This window comes from Phytophthora infestans, genomic scaffold (genome assembly GCF_000142945.1).
Source record: "Phytophthora infestans T30-4 supercont1.59 genomic scaffold, whole genome shotgun sequence".
NCBI classification, from domain to species: domain Eukaryota; phylum Oomycota; class Peronosporomycetes; order Peronosporales; family Peronosporaceae; genus Phytophthora; species Phytophthora infestans.
Genome location: NW_003303700.1, coordinates 405,313 through 426,245, shown reverse-complemented (window position 1 = coordinate 426,245; position 20,933 = coordinate 405,313). Strand labels below are relative to the sequence as shown.

The following is a 20,933-nucleotide window of genomic DNA, read 5'->3' as shown; positions in this document are numbered from 1 at the left end:
AATACCACTGCACCATGTCATTCGCGTTGCTGGAAGACGACGACGAGGCCTTCACGGAGGTTCTGGCGCTGCTAGATGAGTACACCGCAGCAGTCGAAGAGTCCCCGCGTGCACATAGTCGATCCAAGCATGCGTCGCCCTTCAGTACGCTGATTGAAAGCTCTGCATGGACTGCGTTTGAGGCCGCGCACCCCATAACGAAAACCACGAGTAAACATCGCAATGGAGCACGCGAAATGCGACGTCGAGAGGTGCTATTTCTCCGCACATGTGCTAGAGGGCTGGAAACGCAATTGACTGCCTTGAAAGAGGGCGCCGAGAAGCGCGCACAGCTGCGAAATGGTACGCCAAACTTCAGTGGCCAATCGTCCGCTCTTTTGAGCGTGTGGAAGGATTTGGCGACGCGGCAATTGGACCAACGACTAACGTCTGAAAGAGAGAACACTAGACTCAAAGGTGCACTGGAAGACCAAAAGAAAGTGCGCGAAATGCTGCAGCGAGCGTTAAATACGCGCGTCGCACGACGGGTACGAAGACTCACGGTTAAATGATTGATTTTGAGTACTAACGCTTAAATTATTGCTGATGCAGGTGATGGAGACGAGTTTAGCACAAGAAAAACGGACCAGAAGAGTGCATGGATTGCCTCTAGAACTGTCAGATCAAGAGGTTTTCGAGGAACTGGAAGTAGGGGTGGATTCTGTGTACCACGAAGCAGCGAGGGTTTTCTTTCAAGCAGACACGGGGGACGGGACGTGTTTAGGAGTTTTTGGAGAGAAGACACTGCCATTTAATCTTCAGACAACCGCAGAAGCTGCGTGGAGGTGTCTGGCTCACGCGTTTCAGCAGGAAAAGTATCATTTCTCATACGGTCGAGAGAGAAAGAAATATGACTCTGAAGACGTGGCACATGACGATACAGTGTGTGAAAGCTTCGGTGTGGAGATTAAAGCACCGGAACGGATGGCAGACTTCCGGATTAAGCAAGTGTTCCGTCGATATCGCGAGGCTGACCGGATCGTGATCGCGTGGAGGTCATATATTGATCCGGCAGAGTTTAAAGGTCAGAAACTCGAGGGTTTCCGCTTCCAAGAGAAGGGATCGTGTGAAATCCGACACCCTCACGCAACAAAACTTCTTACGGCTAGTAACGAGTTCACTCATCTGCGTATCTGGCATGTCATTACCCCAGAGAGTCTGGCGAACACAAATGGGACTAAAAATAGTTTTCAATTTGTTCAGGATCTGACCGATTTTGTGTTGGGCGGCTCGTCATCTGCAAGTACTGTGCAAATGATTGAGAATATGCTGATTGAGCAGAGTAGACGAAATAGTGCACATTGTGTAGTGTAAAAATACTCATTATGCAATAGATTTTTTCTTGCTTTTTCAATTATTTTTTATTCTAACACGGGTATAATTGTTGACTCGATTGTGCACGTAATGCTCGCTCCAAATTCTCAACGGCCCGTTCGGGTCGACATCCTTCCAGTAAGAACTCTGTCATGTCGTGTACCAACTTGCTTCGACCACTTTTTGCAGCGTCGTCAGTGATATCTGGAGTGATCATTTGCCACGTGTGTACGACACAAGAAACGTTGTTGCCATCACCGTTCGGTGCTGGAAAAGGCTCAATTACGAGAGCGCCTTTCTCTTTGAACTGAATTCCGTGCAGACTCTCGTTCTTAAACGTTTCCGGGTGTAAGAGAGCTCGCCAAGCAATCACAACACGACCAGCTACCACATAACGACGAACAATCTGCTTGACTTTTAAGTCGAAGAGAACTTTCCCAAAGCGATGCTCCTCGCCGAAGCTTTCTACGATTGTATCGTCACATACAAGACCTGAAGACTATAGCTCGTGAAATTAATTGTCAGTACACCAAATTCTTAGTTTTCAAACCTACCTGGTTTGTCTCTGCGTGGTAATAAAACCGAGTTGTAGGGCGTCTAAACGAGTGCGCAAAGTACTGCCAAGCCACATCTCCTGGTCAGTTGGACGCTGTATGGCAAAATCTTGTCTGCAAATAATCGAGGGTGGGCATTCTTAGCCGAAGGGAACAAAGTTACATCGGTCGCTGTTCCAGAGTTCGAATCGAGTGTAAGCACTCGAAGCACTTGACGCTGGACAAAGTCGATAGTACCTGCCATATCTCTGAATAGCAAATTGTCATTGTTTCCGAGCGGTACAGGGTACTGTCGTCTGCAAGGCCACGGGTCTGGCAAGCGCTCGATCGTCTATAACCACGTCACAAAAATTAGCAAAAATTATTTTAACAAAATTATTATAAATAATAAAAATCACTCGTACCTCCACACATCCTTGTTTATTATGCAAGAGACGCTGAAGTCTTTGGTTTGTCACTTCATTGTGCTGCTGAATGAGTTCACGCAGTCGCTTGCTCTCCTCCTCTGCACTCATTCGGGTTTGTCATTGATACAGCGCCATCTTCCTTCACAACTCTATCGTCTCTTGTCTCCCCACTTCCATTGCTCCAATATTTACGTTCTCCATCTCTTGGTGCAGCCTCTTTAGACGATCCTCTAGTACCAACAATTCTGCGCGCAGAGCCACAAGTTCCTTGCGCTGCTTGTCACGAGCTCGGTTTGTTGAAATTCAATGAATCTGGCGCCAGGATTCAGGGGATGCGCCGACCGGCTGGAGGTCTCGGATGGCGTGCGAGGGTAAGTATAGGAAGGATAAATGACGGAACGGTCACTCACTAATCTCACTTTCCATTCTGCTTCCTACTACGCACCTTTACCTTTCAACAGGTTTTGAGCCCAGATGCCAACGGAGACCGACCGCGCAAGGGCCGCCTCCGTCGATGGAGCGGAGAACACCGCCGACGCCCGCGCAAGGGGAGTCGGCGACCACGGAGCAGGACGAGGCGTCGGAGCTGCTGAGGCTGCTCCGCGGCGTCGCCGGCCGACTGGACAAGCTGGAGAAGTCCCAGGTGAAGCTCGAGAAGCGCCTTGAGACGCCCAAACAAGACCCGAAGTCCATGGTGGACACGAGCCTCTTCGCGTCGGCCCTGGGACGCGGGTCGAGGATGCACATCGACTCATTGAGCGGCACGCCCCAGACGCAGGCCCCTCGCCGGCCGACAGTTCACCCGCAGTATTTCGGGCTGCGACACGCGGATGTCGGGGTCCACGAGACGGGCATGTCTGAGCTGCAAAGGCTCTTCGCGGAGGAGCACGCCGCCCAGGCTAATCAAGAAGCACAGCAACCACCTGCGGCGCCGGTACCAGCTCAAGCACAAGCCACGCCTGTGCAGAATCAAGGCTGGGCGTTCCGATACCCGGACGCCCGTCAAAAGAAGCTTGCGATCCGCCCGTTCGACGGCAAGGAGCTGTACGTCGGGCTGGGCTCTGGCTTCCTGGACTGGGGCAGAAGATTCGAGCGGCAGGTGGCGCTCGGGCAGTCGGCGTGCGGCTTCGCGTGGTCTGAGGACGTGAAAGTAGACCTTCTCGGCCACTACCTGTCGGGTACGGCCGAGAGGTACTACAACAAGCAGGTGGACACGTGGTGGAACCAGTTGCCCACGTTGCAGTACGTCATGGAACGGATGTTGGACGCGTTCAAGACAAACATTACACCCGCCCAAGCCATGGAGCTGTTCACGGTGCCGAAGGACACCAAAAGATCGTGGCCCGAGCACTACATGTACCTCGTGGCCATCTCCGAGGCCACGGGGGGCGGCGCCGACTACTTGGTGCTGAACTACATCGTTCAGTACGCCTCCGCAGAACTACGTACGGTGTTGATGGCCAAGGTGGACCAGTCGCGTACCGATTTCCTGCAGCACGCCGAGGAGCTCGCACACTTCGCGCAGTCGTGGGAGACCGACGCGACCAAGCAGAAGTCGCTGGGCCGCGAGACGGTCAACGTGGTAAAGGACCACACCAAACAGCGCAAGGAGACACGGAGCTGCCACGAGTGTGGCCGTGTCGGACATCTACGGGCAGCGTGTCCAGACCTCAAGAAGCCAGGGGACATCACGCTGGCCGTCGGCGAGCACACCAGCGACACTACCGACCTGTGGATCCTAGACAGTGGTTCTAGTCGTCACCTCGTGAATGATGAGTCGTTCCTCGAGGACGTGGAGGAGTGCAGCGACGAGTGCGTGCAACCCAACGGTGAGCCGTTACACATCACCAAGCGCGGCAATGTGCTGCTGTGCGTCACAGCGTGCGGTGAGGAGCAAATGGTGGAGCTCACTAACGTCTACTTTGCGAAGGGCGTGGTGCACAACCTGATCTCCTACGGGATGATCGACAAGCGAGGCTTCGAGCTGAATCACCGTGCCGGAAGACGCGTCGTAGCGGCCAAGAACGGCGGACGCGTGGCGTTTGACGTCGAGATGCGGAGCAACGTCTTGGTCGTGCCTGCCGTGGTGGAGCCGAGGCGCGAGCTGCCATCGAACGTGATCATGGCTGCTTTAAGCCGGGAGCTCACGGAGTCTGCAGAGGTGCCGAGGGACGTGCAGCAGGGCACACTGCTGGATTTTCACAAGCGTCTGGCCCACCTCAACTACGACGCGGTGGAGCTGCTTGCCAAGGACCCGAGCTCGGGCATCCACCTGACCGACCGCAAGCGCGTCAATTGCCTCACGTGCGCCGAGGGCAAGCAAACGAAGAACCGACGGTCCAAGAAGGACACCGGCTCACACTCACCCATCGATAGGCTGGGTGGGGTCATCTGCTCCGACTTGAAGGGGCCGATGACACCCAAGGATCGGTTGGGCAACCGCTACATGATCAACTTCATCGACTTCAAGTCCAACTACTGCCGCGTGTTCCTGGCGCGTACCAAGGACGCCGCGGCCAAGCTCTTCGAACACTTCCTCGTTTACTTCGAGAAGGCGTTCAACTGCAAGATCCACGTTCTCCGCACCGACTCTGGGGGCGAGTACGAGAACGTGGACTTGTTCTGCAAGCGAACGGGCGTGACCAGGCAGCGCAGCGAGGCTCGCAACCAGTCAAGCAACGGCAGGCGGAGCGCATGCACCGAACCATCATGAACATGGCGCGGTGCATGATCTTCGCCTGCGGGCTCCCGCTGAGGTTCTGGGGTGACGCGGTTCAGTACGCCGCGTACATCCTGAACCGCGCCCCGACCAACTCCAACCCAGGGCGTGCGTCACCGCTGAAGGAGCTGACGGGCAAGACACCACCGCTCGGCGAGATCGTGGTGTTCGGGTCGCCGTGCACTGTGTACCGGGATCCACGCAAAAAGAACTTCGCGCAGCGCGCACAGACGGCTATGATTGTGGGCATCGGCGAGGAGACCAAGGGCTATCGGGTCTACTTGCCCAAGGACCGCGTGGTGGTCACGACGCAGCACGTCAAGAACATTGAGACGCTCGAAGCAGAACCTTCAGGTGCAGCGGCTGTACCTTCAGGCCGGCGAGACGCTCGAAGGCAGCGAGCCGGCGGACAACGGAGCTCAAGCGCTGGAGGCTGGGGCCCCAAACGTGAAGGGCAAGAAGAAGCGCACGTCGACCAAGAAGAAGAAGTCGTGGTCGCGCGAGCGCCACGTGACGCGCTCCGTGGCCAAGAATGCCAGAGTCACGGCGAACGAGACCGCGCAGTCACAGGAGACTACGCGCAACGTCGTGAACAGCGTGGTCGAGTACGACCCGAAGTCGTACCAGGAGGCAATGCGCAGCAAGCACAAGGACAAGTGGCTCGCTGCGATGGCTGACGAGCTGCACGCGCTCGAGGGCAACGGCGTATGGCGCATCGTGCGCAAGCCCGAGGGCTGCCATGTGCTAAATACCAAGTGGGTCTTCAAGACCAAAGTGGACGCGGAGGGCGCCATCGAGCGACTGAAGGCGCGCCTCGTCGCCTGCGGGAACGAACAACAGTTCGGGATCGACTACAGCGTGACATTCTCTGCTGTCATCGAGATGAGCAGCGTGAAGCTGATCTTCGTGCTCGCCAGGAAGTGGCGCGTCCCCGCAAAGCATGGCGACGCGCCAAACGCCTACGTGAAGGCGGTGAAGGAACCTGAGCTCGACATATACCTGCGCATCCCGCGCGGAATGGTGGTCCTGAAGGAGCTGAGGTGCTTGCTTGGCGTGTCCAGCGACAACGAGCTGGTACTGGAGTTGAAGAAGACGTTGTACGGCCTCAAGCAAGCCGGACGCCTCTGGAACCAGCTCCTTCACCAGACGCTAACGGACATCGGCTTCTCGCAGAGCCTTACGGACATGTGCGTTTACTATAGATCCTGCGAAGGCACCCTGCTGGTGGTTGGCGTATATGTCGACGACCTCCTGGTCACGGGCACGCAGCAGAAGGCCGTCGACGCCTTCTTCAGCGAGCTCAGCATGCTCGCGATCAAGGACTTGGGCCCCGCCAACAAGTTCCTGGGCATTCGCGTGGTATATGACGAGGAGACGGGCTATGATCTGGACCAAGAGCTCGCGATCAAGGAGATGCTGCGCGAGCACGGTATGTCGTCCGTGCACGGCGTGCGCACGCCCATTGGGGCGGAGTCCAACGACGTCGACGAGACCGCGGACGTACTACTGCCTCTCACTGGTGGCGACAACGAGATCACGATCCGCAAGTTTCAATCCCTCGTGGGCAGCCTCATGTGGGTGGCGCGGTGCACGCGCCCCGACATCGCGTACGCAGTCCACAAGGTGTCACGCCGCACACACAGCCCCACGATGTCGGACTGGAAGCTTGGGAAGCGGATCGCGCGATATCTCGCGGGCTCGATGACCTTGCGGTTGAGCATGAAGGGCAATTGCCCGTTGGAGGAGCCGCTGAACGTTGTCGCGTACAGCGACGCGGACTTCGCTGCCGACAAGTCCGACAGGAAGTCCGTCACGGGCGGATTGCTCTCTGTCGACGGGATGCCCGTGTCCTGGGTCTGCCGAAAGCAAACTGGAGTCAGCCTCTCCACCATGGAGGCGGAGTTTACGGCAGCGTCGGTGATGGCCACCGAGTTGCTGGGGATGCGCGAGTTGCTCAATGAGCTGGGCGTCGCGTTCAACAGCCCGATGTCGTTGCGTGTCGACAATCAGGCTGCGCTCAAGCAGCTCGACGGCGAAGGATCATCCTCCAAGGCCAAACACATCGACGTCAGAATGAAGTTCGTGAGCTCCTACACGAAGAACGGCGTGCTGAAGCCGGAGTACCTGCAGAGTGAGGAGATGCCTGCGGACATCCTCACGAAGGCTCTGGAGGCGCCAAGACTAGCGGAGTTGCGGACAGTCGTCGGCCTGCACTAAGGAGTGCAGCAGACCAACGCTGGCGGCGAGGAGGAGTGTTGAAATTCAATGAATCTGGCGCCAGGATTCAGGGGATGCGCCGACCAGCTGGAGGTCTCGGATGGCGTGCGAGGGTAAGTATAGGAAGGATAAATGACGGAACGGTCACTCACTAATCTCACTTTCCATTCTGCTTCCTACTACGCACCTTTACCTTTCAACACGGTTTGGATTGTAGTTTCGTTTCTTCTTCGTGGCGCTCTTGCCGACTGTAAATGTTCGTTTCGCACTGACATCGCCTTGACCGCATTCATCCACAGGAGATAACGCCGCCTCTAGCACTTCGTCGTCTTCCACGAGCTCCATTGTCTGTGTATTTGGTCAAAACTACACAATAACATACCGATACCCATCTGATAATTTGATATGCTATTACATAGTCAATAAAATATATTTATTGAAAATTAGAAATAGTGCAAGTCGGCAATAAATGACGCTGCAAGTGCGCCGCTTTCTCCACTTCTCCTCGACGACGCCCTCATGTCTGTCATAGATGACTTGTGGATGCAGCAGAGCCCACCTATCAGCCCATTCGCTAGGAACGCCAGCAACAGCAAGAAGCCCAAGAAGCAACGACGACGAGACCGCAACCGCCCACGCCATGAAATTGCTCAGCTGCAAGCTGAGGCTTTGAAGCTGGAACGCAAGCTGCAAGATGAACTGACGCGAGCCAGCAAACGAGCACGTGACAGCTTTAATACTCACATCAAGAATACCGAGTTGAAAGGCTTAATACGGGAAAGTATCACAGATCTGCTGACTCTCGAGCAGAACCTGCACACTCAGATGCGGCAACTCGTTGACTTTTTGCCTTGTGCAATAAAAATGGGTCCTCGAAACGTTCCATTTGACACGACACGAGATGGCGCGGTGTTTAGAAGGATGGCTCGAAGTACGAAGCACGAGATGGCGCGGTGTTTAGAAGGATGGCTGGACGAGCAGTATACAGACATGGAGCGTGTTCTCCGACTTGCAGGCTTCGATGACTCCAAGTCGGAACTAGCCGATGCGTGCATTTGCACCAAGAGCGGTGATCTATTGAAATCCCGTATGCGTATTCAATCTCCCTTCAATAGTTCTTCTCTTGTGAAGGCGTTGTGGTCAATAGTCAAAAGTGACGAGAACGCCAAACAGAGGACAAAGACTTGCTGCCGAACAACTCGTACGTATTATTTCCTCTAGAAAAAGATATTGAAAGTTTGGTGTCACAGCTGACGGAAGTCTTACTAGGAACTACCATTAAACATGGCTTCTTATCTCGCGGTTCACAAGTACGAAGTGGTGGTAGGTGGCCAAGTATGCACTATGCGGATGGTGATGAAACAATACATGGAAAAGGAGCGCGTCGTTCAAGTGTGGAGTGCACTCTCCCACTGGCCACTTGTGGGGGATATTCGAAACGTACAGACTCTCGAGCAAGGGTGGAGCTTTATCCAGCCAGTGGAGTGTGACACCAGCGTGTGTTTGAGCTACATTGTACTGAACCCCGTAGTCAAGGGTTATGTCGTTGATCAGAGCTGCAATGAAAAACTCGAGTCGCTTGCCGAATTGTACCAAGAAATGATCATCTCGCGGCTGCACGCTCTTGAGAGCCAAACACTTGACCAAGTCGCGCGGAAGAAGAGCGACGCCGGTATGCTTACGCAGATGTGCTTCTAATATTTCTAAAATTAGCTACGATGAAATGTTATAACTAGTCTGCTCCATCTCAAATCTAACATTTATTTTTGCGTTTTTCAGTGGTCACAATTTTGGCGGCATTTATGTTTTCTTAATCTTAATCCACTTCCAAAGCGTAATCATGTTCACGAAGTTTTTTAAATGCAAATACAAATTGTTGTTGCAGTAGCTCTTGCGTCTGTTACCGCAGGCTATCGCTTCACTTCGATCATTTTACATTACATGTACAGTGGTCACGGTAATTAATCTAAGTTGATAAATAATCTCGTACACTAAATATTCTCACTCAAGTTTGTTGAGAATAATTCACGTGAACAAACTTTTTCAGAGTTCATTATTAATCTCAGTTGTGGGTGATATCTTGTACTCACTATCGGGTTTGCTTATGGTGCAGTGGTTAATTATCGCCCTAGCCAATCGCTGCATTGTGAGTTCAAGTCCCGCAGCAGGGTGTCAATATCTTTTAGAGTTAGGTCTGTGGTGATGTTTGTTCTGTGGAATGTTCTGTCCCAATAATTGGCATCCGTTGGATGCTCGACTGTAAGCACTGATGTTCGTACTTAAGAAAAGTTTCACTGTATCTATTTTATAATACCAACAAAAGTACCAATTGGCTGTGGCTCTAAATTATATGATTGCATGTACTTGTGTCTAAATCTTCTTCATTTCATGATATTTTTTTAAAATGATTCTCTCTGCCACTGTACAGTCCAGTTGCATTACAACCCTCTGTTCTAACTATAACTCTACCTTCTGGTATAATTTATGCCGACATGTAGATGTGAGATTAATTTCAGGGCTACATAAAATAAGAGCAATGAGATTTATTTTACCAAACACTTTTAATGGGAGTTCATTAATACTCTCACGGAGATCAATTGCTGTGTGAAATAGAACAATTACTCCACACAAAATAATTTCAATGAGATTCATTACCGTGACCACTGCAGTTGTGAGCTACAGGGATTAAATGGTAGAATATGAAGTTTTATCGGACCCCACTTAAATTTTATATTGGTATCTTACAGCCAATGAGATAATTTTGCTGTAGTACTAACCAATAGCTTTCAAGATGATAATCTTATTTAACCAATCAAATTGAATAGGGGTAGGCGAGTCCTCTACGGACGTATCACGTCCGATTGATACGAAAATATGTGTATGACTAATCAAACTCTAAGTCATTGACATATCACTTGCTTATTTTGCTGTTATCAAACCAGTGACATGGGCTTAGACGAACTACAGCCTGGTAGCACATTGCGGGCTAAGGCAACAGCCATCGGGAATGCATTGATAGTGACGAGAGCGGAAAAATGTTCGTGTGTGTGATGGATAAATTTGGTATGTATCTTGCATTTAAGGAAGGAAAGAAAGGTAAACCAATAGCTCGCAACACTGCCATGTAGTACTATCGGCAATCCAAGCTATGGCTGCTCGATCAGTTCCCTAAGCACCGAGCTACATTGGAAGCCCGGTTGCTGAAAATGGGAAAAACACTAGACAGCTTCTGTCTGGTGGTGGGCTCGTAGCGAAAGCACCACCTTGTACGAAAAATGATTTGAAAAAACTGATGTTGTATTTGTACACTTATGATAGCTCAGAAAGTGACTATCAAGATGCAGCTTTACTATGTCTTCTCTGGTACTTGTTCGATCGCGCGTCTGACCTAGCAATAGTCCGCAAACACAACATGTCAGTGGACGCAGGCGAAGTCTTCTTCCTGCGTTTGGTTCACGTAAAGACGTCTGAGGAGCAGGGGCTGTCGCTATTTCCTGATACGGAATTGACTACGCGCCCCTTACTCTCCATTGCGCTCGTCTTGATCCTCTAAGCCGCCCAGGCCCAGCCCTCGTCAGCAACCTCCCAGAACAAGCAGGCTTCGCAAGCTCCACGGTTTCTCCCGACGTCCTGCTGATCGAGCTGCTCAACGCTCCGCAAGTCACAGCTGGTCCTGCCGCTCCAGCAGCCCCGCCGCGCGCTGTCACAGCCCCTACGGTATACGCGTACGCCAACCGGGTGCTAGACCGTGTAGCGTCTGCTATTGGTGTGGATGTCGCCTTGATATCGCACTCGTTTCGAAGAGGAGGCACTCAGCACGCAAACGGCTGCGCCGAGATGCACGATGGATCTTTGACAGAGGCTCCTGGAATCTAAGCACGACGATCAAAGGGTTCAATTACATTCTCAATACAAGCAAAGAAGGCCACAAGATAGCGAAAGTACTCACCGGATACAAACCCCGAACCACGGTGCCGCTGCAAGATTTGACTAGCTTTGACACGTCGACGCGTGAAGCGATGGATCGGATGCAGCGTGTCCTGTTTGCTACCTGCTTTCAGCTCAAGACCGACAGCCTAAACATCAACAAGAAGGTAATGGATATCCTCACCGCACGCGTCTTCCGTCACTTCCCGCTACTCAAAGACCTGAACCCCAAAAGTCCAGCTGTGAAGATCATCGAAGCGGCTGTTCATCACGCTGGATGCTCACCAGCCGATCTGCTTGCATGGTCCTCGCACCTGGCAACCCCATCCACTACCTGTGAAGACACCAAGACAAGTAATGCAGCCACCCATATCGACGATGAACTGCGAAGAGAATCAAGCGAGAGCCAGAAGACCATCGACCATAAAGCGGCTGTGATTAAGCCCTTTATGGATCACATCAAGCGGCTATGATTAAGCGCTTTATGGAGTACATCAAGCAACCGGACGCTCACATAGATGCACCCGAAGCTAAGCAAAACAGTGAGCCTACACCAATAAAACGAAGCTGTCCAGAGGAAGGCACAGATGACGTTAGCACACTAAGCAAGAAACAGCGCCGGGGATCTCCAACGCACCTTCATGCTACCTGGTTTGCGTGGTACGCTCAGGATCCACGCTGGCACGCACTGGCGCCAAAACAAAAGCGGTTGAGAGTGAAGCTGCTGGTGGCCTTCATGAAGAATTTTCTTGAAGACGGCATTGTTCTTGACCAAGGTGCTGACGACTATCGTGGCTGTGCTCTTAAGGTGGGCAAGAAAGCAGAGGAAGCCGTACTTACCTTTCTGGGTTGCGAGATGAAGATCAGCTCGCGTGTGTCGAGCGCCGTCCTTAAGCACTTGCAGGCTCTTCACAGCAAGATAGACCTAAACGACAGAATGAAGCGCCACTAAAACATCCTCCAGTCTGTGGCCATTCGCGACCCCGCTCCTGGCTACATTCAAGACGTTTTAGAAGTTAAGGATTAGCAACAGGAACGCATAGCTAGCATATTCATCATACACGTTTGCCATAGTCCACACAGCTTAACCACATCTTACTTAACCCAGATACCTAAGCAGGTAGAGCACCACGCCTTCAGCCACTAGCCCGTGACGAGCCTCCACCTCACCATCGAAAAGATGGCGACGGCTGGATTTGAACCAGCTTCTCAAGTCATAACCCTGTGTTCTTCCACTGAGCTACGTCGTCGTTGGGTGAGGGGATGAGGTGGGGTGGGGGGGAGGCTGAGGAGCGACAGCCTGAGCTGTGGGGCTTGAGCGGTCGAGCTGGCGTTCTGCGTAGTTGGGCGAAAAAATTACGGCTGAGCGTAGAGACCTCGTTGTCGGAACCTGTTTTGTGTGTTTTGAGCTAAGCTAGGCTGTGAGCCACAGGTTGGGTGCGAGTCTAAACATATTTAGGTGGCAGGATAGGATTGGTGGGAAATCGACCAATAAGTGCGTACATCGGTAACTGGCTGTTGTTGGTGCTCTTAATAGTAGACCCCGCCACGAAAATCGGGGGCTCATTGTTGAATTTACCAGACTAAGCGCACATGGCTCCTGGTCGCAAAAATCATGTTTTTTTAGCTTTTCTCAGCCCACAGGCGGTTTCAAGCCATTTTCTTGCGCCTATAAACATGGCTGAAAGTCTCTCTGCAGCCGATCCCCATCTCGGGGTGTCTCCTCTATCTCCATGCTGTAACGGGGTAAGAGATACCGTTACTAGCTTACACTATAGTGCGGAGGAAGCTCGCAATAATAAAACCAAGTCTTATGTTTGTGTCAAATTCAACTCTGATTTATTTAGGACCAGGGCGGCTACCCCTGGCCTCGTGTGAACCACTCAAACACATGTCTTTATCTGATTGGTCATTAAGTGAGACTGGCTCCTCACTATCAACCAATCAGATGATGACACCTTGGCACACGCTACCCGTGTGCCACTTTACCTAATTATGTAATAACTAAAGAAATATCTACCTACTTATGTAATTGGAGTTGGGCCCATTACATCACCCTCTTCTCTAAGTTGCGCTTACGCAACCTAAGCGCACGGAACACATTTGAAGAAAACTCGAAAACCGACAAGGCGGAGACATCGTAGACAGCGCGAAGGGCGGCAGCGCCAGCGCGTCGCTGGCGGTGGTAACAAGGGCAAGCCCAGGGTCGACAGGTGCGCAACAAGCTCTGGATGTACTGCGAGGACCATCACTGCGCGTCTCGGTTCCCAGGACACACATCGACGAAGTGCCCAGCATACATTCGACTTAGAAGACTCCGAGCTGGAGGCATTTGGATCACGGACACGAGGAACCTCACGAAGCCGACTTCGTGGCGCAGTTGTAGCGTGTCGGGTTGACAACCCACTGGTCACCGGTTCGATGTCGCCGGTGGTTTCTTGTTTTCATTCTTGCACTGACAAGTTGTGTCAGTGCTCGCCGCGGCTCACGCCGACGTTGCACGCGTCGGAGCGCGACATCGTTGTTGCCTCCTCGTGCGGGTCGTTCTCGTGGCCGTTCTCGATCTCGTTCACGGTCTCCGCGGGGTGACCCGCGGAATTCTTCTTCTCAAGCAGCATGGTCTCATACTCGTGGACCACGTCCGGAACGTCGCGGAGAAGGTTGGCGCGGGGCTCCCACGTATCATGTTCTGGGGGATAACCGAGCCAACGTACCAAGTAGCGGCGCGCGGTCGGAACCGCGCGAGGAACACGACTACGGACGTTTCGTTGAGCGGTCGAGCTGTGGGGGTCTTCGTGGTCAACGATACGCTCCACAATCCAGCGCGCATCACCGACCGAGTCAATTATCGGTGGTGGACCTTCACGATGATACGGCGTACACCCTGTACGTTCAGGGCGAGGTGGAGGCAGCTTCGAACCGTGCGTTGGACGCTCAGGTTGGGGCTGAGCGGGCGGCAGATCGTGCCTGGCGGGCTTGGCAGATCGCGTCGGAGCTTCGGCAGTCGAATCGGGAGCTGTTATCTCGCCTAAGGGGATTGGAGAGGCATGGGCTTGGCTCTGCCCAGCAGGGATATCGTCCGCGAGAGCGGGCGCCAGGGGCGGACGGGTTTCTGGCGCGTCAGGCTCGTCGGGCTGGTCGACCGACGCATGCTCCGTCTGCTGGCTCGAATCAGGAATCGTCGCAGGGAAGTACCGCTTGAGTCGCCCGACGTAAAACGTCGGGTGGAGTCTAAGTGACGACGGGATGTCCAAGGTGTAGGCGTCGCCCACAGCCTTGGTTACACGAAAAGGACCGATGAAGCGTGGGGCAAGTTTGTTGGCGCCGAGGTTGGTCATGGCGGAAGCGCGGATTCCCTCGGTCGATAGGAGAACGCGATCTCCTATCTTGAATACATTCACGTTCTTTCGACCGTGCTTATCAGCTTGTTCCTTTTGCTTGTCCACTGCGTTCTGCAGTGCGTCGCGGACGAACCTTGCGATGGATTGCCTTTGCATGACAAATTCCGCAACTGCCGAGCGATCGGCAGGAAGCACCGAGGGTTTCGGTGTATAGTTTGCCGTGGTAACTTCTTGCTCACGAATCTTGCTGCCTGGATCGATCAAGTTCTGCGACGTCCATCTCGTTATCGGAGATGCAGTATGGCGAGGAGGCTCGATGGACTGCTTGGACGGAGAACGAGTCAGGGCGTTCGCACTGGCTACACCCGAAGATAACCCTGAAGTCGAGTGCGCCGGCAGGCTTGTTGACACCGGTGAGGCTACCGGTGCGTGCTGAGACACCGGTTCACGTACCGGTGATGACCACGACACGGACACGTTGTCCCTAGAGCTGAGCGCAGCTTCAGCAACCATGTCGACCGAAGGAGGTTCTCCCCCACCAAGGGTGGAGCCGCCAGCATCCGTGGGGTGACCCACGGCGAGAAGTGCCGGAACACGTGGGTGGCGAGCGTTGTTCACGAAGAACGACGTCATATCCGTCGAGGAGTGCTCGGCGTTGTTGAGTGCGAACTCGGCTAGCGGTAGGAACGAGCTCCAGCTCGTGTATGAAGTTGCATAGCTGCGGAGAACGTCTTCAAGGACGCGGTTGACGCGTTCTGTTTGTCCATCCGTCTCCGGATGTGCCGCAGTTGACATCAGCAATTTGGTTCCCAAGAGCTCGAAGAGGCGTGACCAGAACGCGGATGTAAACCGCGGGTCGCGGTCGGACACGATAGACTCCGGCAGGCCGTGGTGACGAAAAATCACGTCGACGAAGTGGGCCGCGGACTCCCGCGGTGATTGAGGCCGCCACCGGAGCGAGATGGACCATCTTGCTGAAACGATCGACGAACACAAGTACACCTGTGCGCCCGGCTGTATCGGGCGGAAGACCGAAGATGAAGTCCATCGAAATGGAGCGCCAGGCTTCCGTGGCGACCGGAAGAGGGCGCAATGGGGCCTGAGGCGTCGAAGACGGTTTGACTCGCTGGCAAGTTTCACATGTGCGGACCCACTTGCGTACCCACTTGTACATGTGCGGCCAATAGAAGTCTCTCGACAGAGCCGCGTACGTCTTCTCGCGACCGAGATGTCCTCCAGTCGGGGCGTCATGATACTCGTGGATTATGCGCGCACGTAGATCAGCGTCGTTCGGGACGACGACTCGAGGTCCATCGAACCTGTCGATGCTGTACTTGAGCAGATTACCGTCCAGTCGATATCGATCGATCTGATTCCGCGTGGTCTTTGACAGGGCACTTAGCGTGTCACTACTAGGAGCACGCAGGTGCTTCATGATGGCGCCGTATATAGGGTCATCATCGTACGCTGTAGCAATCTCGTCGCCCAGCGGGAGCGTGGGCGTGGTCAACGTCAAGTTGATGCCTGACGACACGCAGACCGCACATTCGTCGTCGTCCTCACCAGCGAGCTGATGTCCTAGCGCTTCACGGGGATCGTAGTCCGGACGCCGAGACAGCGCGTCGGCGAGAATGTTATTCTTGCCCGGCTTGTAGTGAACAACGAAGTTGTACTCGGAGAAGAATGACAGCCAACGGGCCATCCGTTGCGACAAGTGAGGGCTCTTCATCGCTGTCCGCAGCGATGCGTGATCAGTGTAAACCGCAAATGACTGTTCACCGAGCAGGTACACTCTGAATTTGATCAGAGCGTACCGCATTGCCAGGAGCTCCTTGTCGTGGACTGGGTAATTCTTCTCGGCTGGCTTCAGTTGGCGCGACTGATAGCTGATAACGCGTTCGTGTTCGTCATCATCGAACTGCACCAGCGCACAGCCGATGGAAAATCGCTCGCGTCGCAGACGACGTGGAATGGCTTTGAGTCATCAGCAAGCTTCAGTATCGGCGCAGACGCGAAGCTCTTCTTCACCGAGTCGAATGCAGCTTGGTGGTCCGATTTCCACTCCCAGATCACGTCCTTCTTCAGCAGCGAGGACAACGGCTGGATCAACCCAGCGTAATTCTTCGTGTACTTGTGCAAGTAATTGGCCATGCCAAGCCCTTGACGCAACTCAGTGGGGCTTGTCGGCGTTGGCCAAGCACAGATAGACGATACCTTCTCGGGATCCGCGCGCACACCGTTCTTGCTCACGTAGCATCCCAACACCGGAATCTCCGGTGCGCCGAAGACACATTTCTTCAGGTTTGCGTAGAGCTTGTTCTCTCGCATCACCTGGAAGACTTGTCTCAGGTGTTTCAGATGTACGTCCACGGCACTGAGGTTGCCCTCAGCGCGGCTGTGCACGAAGATGTCGTCGAAGTAACTCGGCGCGAAGTCTCGAAGCGGGCGAAGCACATGGGAGACCATGCGATTGAAGGTGGCAGGCGCGTTCTTGAGGCCCTGTGGCATCACGAGTCACTCCCAGAGCATCCCGCTCGGTGTACTTACGGCGGTGAGAGGCACATCAGATGTTCTCATCAGGATCTGATAGAATCCATCGGTCAGGTCGATGGCGCTGTAGATGACGCTGCCAGCCATGGAGTCCAGTACCATGTCCTTCCGAGGGATCGGAGTCTGCGCGGGGATGGTGGCATCATTCAACTTGTTAAATGCGTGAACGATACGCCGTCCCCCTGTAGCTTTCTTCACACAGAACGTTGGACTGGAATGGGGAGAGGTACTCTCACGCACGTGACCCGCCTTTCGGCGGCCCTCGAAGAAGTCATCGATCGCTTTCACTTGATCACGCGGAAGTGGCCATTGTCTGGTAACGCAGTACTTCGTACCTGGCGCGAGGTCGATCTCATGCTGAACCCCACGATCCGCCGGTAGCTCGGCAGGGATCTCATCCGGGAAGATGTCGGCGTACTCGCAGGCGGTGTCGTATACGGGATTCGCTGACTCCCGCAAGGCCTCCCAAGAATGCGTTTGGAATCGTTCCTCTCGAGCAGACTTAGGTTCAGCACCTAGCGGACGTGAACGTTCACTGTCCGTTGCGACCGCATTTGCTGCCTCATCCACCGAGACTGCCTCGGTGACCAAGCGTACTTGCTCGACGTCTCCAGCCTTGAGGTCCCGAAGAAAGTTCTTTCAGGACAAGCCTGGAAGGCGTGTGATCGCCGCCGCTTCGCGCGGAGGGCTCGCGATTGCGATACTGCGCGACCGATTCGGGCCTCCTTCCACGTACTCCAGCGCGCTGACCGATTCCATCGGCGGGCTATCGCTGGTCGTGTAGTCTCGACGAGGTTTCAGGCGTCGTCGCTTCGACTTCTTCTTCGACTTCCTCGAGCTTACGCTCGAGTCTGACGCACTGCTACTCGACGATGCATCACCCTCCTCTAGGCGCGGGAGACCGTACTCAACCGGGCCGGGAACACGCGGGAGCCCCTGCTCAACCGCGGCATCGTTTGACGGGAGCCCAATCTGCTCGACCGCCGAATCGTTCGGCGGGAACCTCTGCTCTACCGCCGTATCGTTGTGTGGGAGCCCTGCTCGATCACTGTCTCGTATTGTGGGAGCCCCTGCTCGACCACCGTCTTGTACTGTGGGAGCCGCTGCTCAACCACCTCATCATCTACCTCGCGAAACCGCGAGGGCTCTTCGTCCAGCAACGTAGCACAAGCCATGCAGAGAGGGCCATCGCTCGCTCTGTGCACTGCCTGTGTCGTTGCTGTTTTGTCTACGACTGTGACGTGGGGCCAGTCTCTTGGCGCCACCAAGAGGTGTGTGAAGACCTCGCTCACGTCGAATCCACGTCGACGCTTGACTGATTGGGCCAGCCAGTCAATCTCTGGCTGATATCGCGCAAGCCAAGGGATGCCCAGGATGCAGTCAAACGCGTAGTTCATCTCGATCACCAAGAAGTCGTCCTTGCTACGGAAGCCGTCGAACGTGTACGACAAGGACACGTCACGCCGCGCAACGCGGCGAGCCTTACCATCTGCGAGTTTGACTTGGATCTCACCCGGACCATTCCGGACGCGGACGTTCTTGGGTAGTACCGACAAACACGACGCGCGAAAGAAGCTGTTGGTCGCTCCTGAGTCAAGGAGCGCGCGCAGTGGTCGCCGGGCACCGGTGACGTGGAGGCTGACAATGATCAGTCTCGAGTCGCCCGGCGTAGTGGTGGCATTGGTGTGTGCTTGGAGCACGGGAGGGCTCGAAGGTTGGGCTGCCACCGGAGGGCCCGGTCCTTCCTTAAAGCCAGTAGGGCGCCCCGCACCTACTGGTCCTGGTCGTTTTTTGAATGAGCGACCGAGGAGTGTCCCGCGTCGACGTGAGAGACGACGGGAGCTGGCGCGCGGCATTCCGCCGCGCGGGGACCCTTCTTCCCACAGCGGAAGCAACGATTTCTTCGCCCAGCGCTGCCGCGGTAGGACCCGCGACGTCGATCGCTCGACGCGTTGATGGCGTCGATTTCCATAGGCTCGGGGGTAGACTCTCGGGCTTCCACGGGTATGGCTGCGGCGTACGATGCAGCGACCATGTAATCCTCGCGAATCGCGAGTGCAAACGCCTCCTCGAGAGAGGAGGGTTCAGCTTTGGTGAGGCAGTAGCGGGTCATACCCTCGCGCATGCCGAACACAAATATGTGGACTTGCGAGGCCATGTCGATTGGCTTGGTCACGATGCATGACGCCAGATGTCGCGTCTTCTGGACGTAATCACGCATGGACATCTGCCCTTGCCGCAGAGCGAAGAACTCTGCGCGAACGCGAGACTCATCTTGCGGGGGCTCGAACGCGAGGCGCAAGTCGCTCTGGAGAGTTTCCAGAGTCGGGAAAGCCTCGGGGTCGACAACCAGCTTCCCGAGGGCCCATTCTTTGGCCTTCCCGGTTAACCGAGAGAGGAGGAAGTTCATCTTGGCGGATGACGCCTCGATGCGTCGCGAGGCGATAGCGATGTCGATCTCGCGGAACCACCGGTTTAGCGGAAGCCGGTTTTCACCGGCGCCACAATACGTAGACGTCTCCATCTTGACGACGTCATTCTGGGATGGACGCGAGGGAGTTGACACCCGCCGATTCGCATCGGCGAGCTCGCGTTCCATGAACTCTTGTGCTGCAAGACGTTGCTGGTCAGGCGTTCGTTGAGCTCAGCAGCGATGCGACGACAGCGTCTCCGGACACCGCCACGAGGCGGTGAAGCGCTTCCCACTCTACGCGAGTGAGATGGGGGAATGCAGCATGCTCCAGGGTCGCCCCGAAGATCTGGACTTGGCTCATCGTAGACTTGGTCGTTGGAAGGACTACAAAGTGCTACCAGGTGTAACGAGGTAAGAGATACCGTTACTAGCTTACACTATAGTGCGGAGGAAGCTCGCAATAATAAAACCAAGTCTTATGTTTGTGTCAAATTCAACTCTGATTTATTTAGGACCAGGGCGGCTACCCCTGGCCTCGTGTGAACCACTCAAACACATGTCTTTATCTGATTGGTCAATAAGTGAGACTGGATCCTCACTATCAACCAATCAGATGATGACACCTTGGCACACGCTACCCGTGTGCCACTTTACCTACTTATGTAATAGCTAAAGAAATATCTACCTACTCATGTAATTGGAGTTGGGCCCATTACACATGCAGTACCGCAGCTGTCAGTAAAATGTACATTTAGAAGCATTCGTACGGTGTTTGTTTTTGCATTGTGTACCATCTTTGAGGTACAGGTCCGATGGTCCGAGGGTTCGATAAATTTTGGTATGGATCACTACGGAAAGCGCACGGTTTTTTTTCTCGAAGAATTTTTAGATATAAGTAAATGGTAAAGCTCACTATTCCTTTTGACGGGGATGGATTGCGAAGGACAATTACTGCATCTTTTACATTAGACCTAAAATTTTACGCTCTTTCTATTCAAAGCTTTTGTACTCGGGTGGGTGCTCGATTTTTTATAAACTGAGGTGCTGCCACGACTGATCATGCGAAGAACAACGTATAGATGGTACGCTCCATTCACGCAAAGCTTCCAAGCGCCATTCAGCAGCAAACCAAGGCTACAATGGCGTCATCTGCCCCGATCATGTTTCCAGGATCAGGCATTCCAAAATAGTTATTGTATTGCGACTTCATTACAATTTAAAGCACTAAAAAAATTCACATTGCCAGCTTTCTGCCAGTAAGTTATTTTGCGCATTGACGGTGGTCGACATCTATAGTATCTAATAGTTTATGACACATATATATTTAATTTAAGTTGATATAATTTAGACTTAAATAAAATTAAGAGCAGTCACAGCTGTGTTTTGAAACAGCTACTCGACAGATCGCACTGAAACGTTTACAAATAGAATATGTAGAGCTAGAGCTTTCGA

The 20,933-nt window shown here is 53.8% G+C and overlaps 3 protein-coding genes across 3 annotated transcripts; 2 read left to right on the top strand and 1 right to left on the bottom strand.

Moving 5' to 3' along the window:
• Positions 1 to 14: 14 nt before the first annotated feature.
• On the top strand, positions 15 to 1,353 carry PITG_17679 (M96 mating-specific protein family; the record flags this gene model as incomplete). Its single annotated transcript, XM_002896485.1, has 3 exons — positions 15 to 79; positions 161 to 527; positions 592 to 1,353. 3 exons carry the CDS (start codon positions 15 to 17, stop codon positions 1,351 to 1,353), a joined length of 1,194 nt encoding a protein of 397 aa, XP_002896531.1.
• A 52-nt stretch (positions 1,354 to 1,405) lies between these two features.
• PITG_17678 (protein kinase) lies at positions 1,406 to 2,151 on the bottom strand (the record flags this gene model as incomplete). Its single annotated transcript, XM_002896484.1, has 5 exons — positions 1,406 to 1,519; positions 1,640 to 1,710; positions 1,753 to 1,852; positions 1,908 to 1,987; positions 2,124 to 2,151. The coding sequence occupies 5 exons, from the start codon at positions 2,149 to 2,151 to the stop codon at positions 1,406 to 1,408; spliced, it is 393 nt and encodes a 130-aa protein (XP_002896530.1).
• A 5,642-nt stretch (positions 2,152 to 7,793) lies between these two features.
• On the top strand, positions 7,794 to 9,064 carry PITG_17677 (uncharacterized protein; the record flags this gene model as incomplete). Its single annotated transcript, XM_002896483.1, has 3 exons — positions 7,794 to 8,319; positions 8,578 to 8,922; positions 9,030 to 9,064. 3 exons carry the CDS (start codon positions 7,794 to 7,796, stop codon positions 9,062 to 9,064), a joined length of 906 nt encoding a protein of 301 aa, XP_002896529.1.
• Between the last annotated feature and the right edge of the window lie 11,869 nt (positions 9,065 to 20,933).